The sequence below is a fragment of the Montipora foliosa genome, chromosome 6 (genome assembly GCF_036669935.1).
Source record: "Montipora foliosa isolate CH-2021 chromosome 6, ASM3666993v2, whole genome shotgun sequence".
In the NCBI taxonomy this organism is placed as follows: domain Eukaryota; kingdom Metazoa; phylum Cnidaria; class Anthozoa; order Scleractinia; family Acroporidae; genus Montipora; species Montipora foliosa.
Genome location: NC_090874.1, coordinates 53,221,529 through 53,227,924, shown reverse-complemented (window position 1 = coordinate 53,227,924; position 6,396 = coordinate 53,221,529). Strand labels below are relative to the sequence as shown.

Below are 6,396 nucleotides of genomic sequence, written 5' to 3'. Positions count from 1 at the left end.
CTGGCTTTGGTTTTTCTACTGAAAGGGATCTCCCTTATAAATAAAGTTGACGTGAATATTTGTTGTCCAAGAGGACCAGGAGTACATTGTGACTTTTTATCTCACTGAAGGTGTATTGGATTTTAAGTATAATTAGTGTTAATAACCAGTTGATACCTGAGTAACACCTTGTATTTTAGAATTTTGAGCTTTTATCGTTTTAGACTTGTAGTAGTAAGTAGCTATATGATTTTAGCTGGTGTATATATGCTATTTATTTTCTAAGTCATTAAGTTATCTCACTTAATTATTTAGACACGACCCCACAAGCGAAGCATCGCTTTAAATATTTATCGTGTATAAATAAAGATTATTGATTGATTGATTGATTGATTGGATATCTTTTAGCTTAGATAAATCCTCAAACTCGAGCCTTTCCCTTTTTTCCCCCCTGGAGGATAAATAGCCGCCGTTATTCATGTTAGGCTTGGTTGTTTCGTTTCATTTCACATCAGGCCCCACCTCTGTCGATTTTCGAACTCTCAGGCTGTTTTTGTGTTATTTGAGGCTTTACTTTCGATTCAGTTTCACTGCCAATATTAACACAAAATTAATGGCTGGCATGCTGTTACGAACTTTGACTCCCGGAACAGCAGGTGTTGTCATAATGTGGATAATGTTCCTGTTTTCCGATAATACGCTTTTCTTGAGCCAACAATAAGCTATTGACGTGTACTTCTGCGATCGCTCCTTGCAATTTTAATACGTTCATTATCTAAATGAAAAACTTAAGAATCGAAGAAAGACGGAACATTCTCAACAGCGTGTTACCGCCGGGAAAAATACCGGGCAGCTGTCTTCTATTGCACTTCATGCTGGCATTTTTAATAAATTCTCAGCCAACCGTCGCTGGTCCCACAGTGCACCTTCTCGTTTTCTTCCTGAAAATACCTTTCAAATTTCCTCGATAATTGGAGCTTTGAAATGCGTATAATAACGGATTCAAACACGAACCAAGAAGCAAAATAAAGCTCGCCAGGCTATGAACAACGTACATTGTTTCATAATTTTGGTTCACTGTTTCAGGGGCTGTAAGTGCCAAATACAATTGAAAAAACAAGGATGGACTATAACAGGTGCAGAAGCTGACACTAACCACTAACGAAGTTCGCGCTAATTTTTTCTTTGCCGCTAACTGTGCATGGTCACCGCAAGCTATGTTTCCTGAACAAACCGTTCTTGTAATGAAGATTCCTCTTAAAATCTGCACATAGCAGAACATCAATAGGCAAGCACCGCCAAGAAACACTACATTAATCGCCATGATGTAAATCTTCATTGATGCTCCTTTTTCAATCGACCAGGGATCGAGACATCGTTTTGTTTTTTCGTTGAAGTCGCTCCAAATAACAAATGGCAGACAAAAAGTCACTGCCAAGGCCCATGTTAGGCCTATAGCGAAACCAATGTTGTTTTTCGTGAGTCTATAGCGAATTATAAAGGGAGTGGCGATGGCATTATATCGATCAGTAGCTAGGAAAATTAAGGATGTAAACCCTGCACATTTTGCCAGTTTGGGAAGGAAATTCCCAGTGAACGCTTTACAAATGACTTGTCCGGCCATCCCACCGATGTGATTGTCCGTAATATCTAAAGCCATGCGGATCGGACAGAAGATTAAAGATACCAAATCCGACGCTGCCAGGTTCGCAAGGAGGTAGTTGGTTGTTGTGTGCATAGTCTTATTCTTGAGTACAATGAATAAAATGAGTGCATTTTGAATAATCCCCACAACCACGATCATCTCTTGCAGAGTCCATAATGTGACATTAAAGGCTGACTTAGAGTTATGGTAGGAAGAAAACACTGCCATTCTGACAAATCTTAGGCGAATGTTCAGTGCTTTGAACCAGTTAACCAAGTTATGGAGTCTTAATGCAGCTGTGTATATTTAGAGGTCTTAAGATAACGTGTAAAAAAGAGGTTATTTAAATGTGGTCTCTAAGTGTCATTCAGTTCTCATCATTTCAAATTAAAAATTAAAGCGTTAAATTCTTAGCTTTTGTGTGAACGTGCTCTGATAGGCTACAAAAGCTGGGACAGAGGCGTGTGACAGAATCCCATCTTCGACATTATCATTTTCCACAAGGTGCTAGGTGACAATTAACATCTTTCCTATTCCTGTCTTTTGTCAAAATTAAAAAGGGCCAGAGTGCTAGTTCATCTGAACTCCACTAGACCGAGTTGGTGGTAAGGCCAGGGAGATCCAAAATATTCAGATAGTAATGAAGTATCACGCCGCCATTTTTTCGTTTTGTTATATATTCAACAAAATATCACGTTTCTGATTGGTTAATAGGGAGCTTAAGCAACGACAACGGCGACGGCAACGAGAACGTCACAAATTTGCATATTTAGAGGGTAAAAACAATAGCTTTGCACGCCCTGCACGTGCGTTTTTCACTTTTGTCCATTTCTTAGCCGTCGTCAGCAAAACAACAACGTAAAATAGCCAAGTTTTTGGTTTTATGAAGCACGTCAGCACTTGAGGATAAATTTTCATTTTCTCTCCTAAAATGGAGTGCCGTTCCGACTGGTGTCATCTTTGAGGAATTACCACACCCTTGTCATATTAAAAAAGTTGAAATAGTCACGAAGCGATTAAAATAACGCAAATTTATATTTTGAGATGACGTTCTCGTTGCCGTCGCCGTTGTCGTTGCTTAAGCTCCCTAATGACGAATGCAAAGGAAGTTGCTACGAATGCAAAGGAAGTTGCTATGAAAACACAGCAATGGAGTAATGTTTTTGATTATATAAGAAATTTAAAAAATCATGTGAATTTGCTGGTGCTTTTAGTGATTAATATTATGGTCACTCGTCCTGTTTTGAAAGTTCTCGAATTGCACTCGACTTCGCAAGTGCTTTCAAACCAACGCTCGTCTTCATGAATCACGAAATACACTCGCGTCGTTTACGAGTGAAAACGCTGAACCGTTTAACCAACGTAAATCAACGCCCATAACTTTGCGCTGCGTTCTAAAATAGCAGATGGCATTACCCAAATCGGGGACAGCTATTCTTAGAGTTATTTTCATAGAGTTATGTCGTAGAGTTAGAGTTAAGTTTCCAAAATCCTGAATTCAAGATTTTGGCCTGGACTGCCAAAATATTGAAAGTCCCGAGAACTTTTCGGGCCCGAAAAGCTAGTCGTCAAACTGCAATCTGCTTATTTTGAAAAGCTAATCCTTTAACATGTTTTTAATGTAAGAAAAAGGAAGAGGATTGCGAAGTTTGATGGCTTGGAACCTCGGCGTTGCAAAGATATAAAGAGAATTGTGGCACCCGAAATAGGCCCCAAAAGTTTCGGGACTTTTGAGAAACAGGCCAGAGGATTCGAACCTGGGTTATTGCGGCCACACCGCAGTGTCCTAACCACTAGACGATCGCAGCTTGCTGTATTGATGTAAAGGAAATCGGGGGAGTTAGTTTGCTGGTAATATTCATGGCAAATAATAAAAAAATCATTGGATGACATTGCCGGGACCAGGATTCGAACCTGGGTCACTGCGGCCACAACGCAGCGTCCTCATTACTAGACGATCGCGGCTTTGTTGTTTTGTGTTAATGAAATCGGGGGAGTTACTTTGCTGGTAATATTCATAGTAAATAAAAAAAAGCCATTGGATGATATGGCCGGGAACAGGATTCGAACCTAGGTTATTGCGGCCACAACGCAGTGTCCTAACCACTAGACGATCGCGGCTTGCTGTATTGAGGTAAAGGAAATCAAGGGAGTTACTTTGCTGATAATATTCATGGAAAATAATAAAAGAAATCATTGGATTACATTGCCGGGACCAGGATTCGAACCTGGGTTACTGCGGCCACAACGCAGTGTCCTAACCACTAGACGATCGCGGCTTGCTGTATTGATGTAAAGGAAATCGGGAGAGTTAGTTTGCTGGTAATATTCATGGCAAATAATGAAAAAATCATTGGATGACAATGCCGGGACCAGGATTCGAACCTGGGTTACTGCGGCCACAACGCAGTGTCCTAACCACTAGACGATCCCGGCTTTGTTGTTTGGTGTTAATGAAATCGGGGGAGTTACTCTGCTGATAATATTCATAGTAAATGAAAAAAAAAAAGTCATTGGATAGACCTTATTCATAAATGGCGGTCAATTTATAATTCTTTTGTCGAAGTGCAAATTGGCCTACCAAGCCTCGATACCCTACAGTGAATTAAAAAGAATTCTTGCTCTAAAATGAGGCTTGGTAGGCTAATTTGCAAGTGGACAAAAGAATTATAAATGTGACCGCCATTTATGAATACGGTCTATGACATTGCCGGGACCAGGATTCGAACCTAGGTTATTGCGGCCACAACGCAGTGTCCTAACCACTAGACGATCGCGGCTTTGTTGTATTGAGGTAAAGGAAATCAAGGGAGTTACTTTGCTGATAATATTCATGGCAAATAATAAAAGAAATCTTTGGATTACATTGCCGGGACCAGGATTCGAACCTGGGTTACTGCGGCCACAACGCAGTGTCCTAACCACTAGACGATCGCGGCTTGCTGTACCGATGCAAAGAAAATCGGGGAAGTTACTTTGCTGATAATATTCATGGCAAATAATAAAAGAAATCATTGGATTGCATTGCCGGGACCAGGATTCGAACCTGGGTTATTGCGGCCACAACGCACCACTCCTCACCACTAGACGATCGCGGCTTGCTGTATTGAGGTAAAGGAAACTGGGGAACTTAATTTGCTGATAATATTCATGGCAAATAATTAACAATTATTGGACCAGGTTGAGCAAAATATCGTGATTTGTCAGAAGCGAGCAGATCAATTATTTGCCGAAGCCGAAAGCTGACGCGCATAAGCAGAATATTATTTGCAGCAAAACAATTATTTGTAGGCAGTTATTTGCAGGTCACGTGGTGGACTCTCGGCCAACGAAATTGAAGGAAAAAATACATCGCTTGATAAAAGGAATCATTGGATGATATTGCTGGGACCAGAATTCGAACCTAGGTTATTGCGGCCACAACGCAGTGTCCTTTTTTTTTCTGTCTAAAAAGGCTCAAAAAGAGCTTTTTTATTTACACATAAAAAAAAAAATTATAATAAAAAAATAATAAAAAAATATATATATTAACCGAGTTCAATTCACAAATCACAGCAAATGTAACGTTTTAACGTCATTAGAATGTAAATACTAAACGATTTCCGTCCACTCTGGGAAAAGCTTCGCCCAGACACCATGTGGTCTTAAAACTTTCATGATTCTATCTAATGCAAGATAACTTAAACTTAAACCGTAGGTGGGCTTTGATTGCAGATTTGAAAAGTGCTTCCAGTGTTACAGTGATTTGGTGAGCTCTATGTTGCACAATCGACGTATGTATAGAATATCTCGCCACTGATAAAGTCCAGTTTAATAAATCAACTTGTGGTTTGCTTAAAAGCCTACCACGTCTACCTAGTAATTTAGTATGCCTCGAAAGTGATTGATTACTTCCTAAGATCCTGTTAATAAAGGTTTGGACAAAGGCCCAAAAATTCATAATAGGTAAACAATCAAGAAATGCATGTTCTATGGTGTCTGTTAAACCACATCCATAGCAACTGTCAGAGTCTAGGATTCCCATCTTTCGCAGCGAAAGAGCGGTTGGGATCACTCGGTGAACGATCTTCCAATTGAGGTCTCCTTGTCGGTTGGTTATCAGTGGAGAGAAAACAACTCTCCACTGCTCAGAGTCAAAAACGGGCTCTGGTTGCAAGGTTCTTTTCCAGTAATCCGTAGCCGGTATTAACTGATGGTAAAAATGACGCGTCTTGCATTGCAGAAGATCAGTAGGAGGCTGGCCGGAAACCGGGTTAACGATTCCAAAAAACGGTTGTACACTTGGCTGGGTTTCTGGGTGGGGCATGGAAATCTGATCTTTCCATTCCGGAGGCAAAGCACCCAAAATTTCATCAAACTGTCGATGCGTTTCCGAGATAGGCCGCAAAGGCCCATCCGATAACATTTCGTGGACCGCTGATACAGGTAAAAAACCAGGGACGACCTCGTAGCATATATCCTTAACACGCAAAATACCAGCTGCAATCCAATCCGTATATAGAAGAGGCTTGTTTCGTACAACAATTAGCTCATTAAGGAACTGGGGCTCCTGTAAGATATCTACGGTAAATTTAGGCGTCTGCATACGAATACGGTGTTCCTTATGCTTAGACCAGGCATTGAGCAGTTCTTTATGAAAGGCAGGGATAGTCCGAGTAATATGCCGCTGAGAGAAGTCCAGAGCTAAGGTCATTTTACCAAGGTCCATATTAGCCATTCGAAGGAAATAAGCCGTAAAATGTTTCCAATGCGCATCTTCTTCGGTAAGAAGC

At 40.6% G+C, this 6,396-nt stretch overlaps 1 protein-coding gene and 3 non-coding genes across 4 annotated transcripts; all 4 read right to left on the bottom strand.

Moving 5' to 3' along the window:
- Positions 1-874: 874 nt before the first annotated feature.
- Positions 875-1,852, bottom strand: LOC138005750 (galanin receptor 2a-like). The gene has a single exon (XM_068851933.1). The coding sequence runs from the start codon at positions 1,850-1,852 to the stop codon at positions 875-877; it is 978 nt and encodes a 325-aa protein (XP_068708034.1).
- Positions 1,853-3,831: 1,979 nt separating this feature from the next.
- Positions 3,832-3,903, bottom strand: Trnah-gug (transfer RNA histidin (anticodon GUG)). Its single transcript has one exon. It is a non-coding gene; the product is annotated as a tRNA-His (tRNA).
- An 85-nt stretch (positions 3,904-3,988) lies between these two features.
- Positions 3,989-4,060, bottom strand: Trnah-gug (transfer RNA histidin (anticodon GUG)). Its single transcript has one exon. It is a non-coding gene; the product is annotated as a tRNA-His (tRNA).
- A 431-nt stretch (positions 4,061-4,491) lies between these two features.
- Positions 4,492-4,563, bottom strand: Trnah-gug (transfer RNA histidin (anticodon GUG)). The gene has a single exon. It is a non-coding gene; the product is annotated as a tRNA-His (tRNA).
- Positions 4,564-6,396: the final 1,833 nt, after the last annotated feature.

Coding starts and splice junctions, on each gene's coding strand:
- LOC138005750 (XM_068851933.1), bottom strand. CDS start 1,852: ATGGCAGTGTTTTCTTCCTACCATAACTCTAAGTCAGCCTTTAATGTC.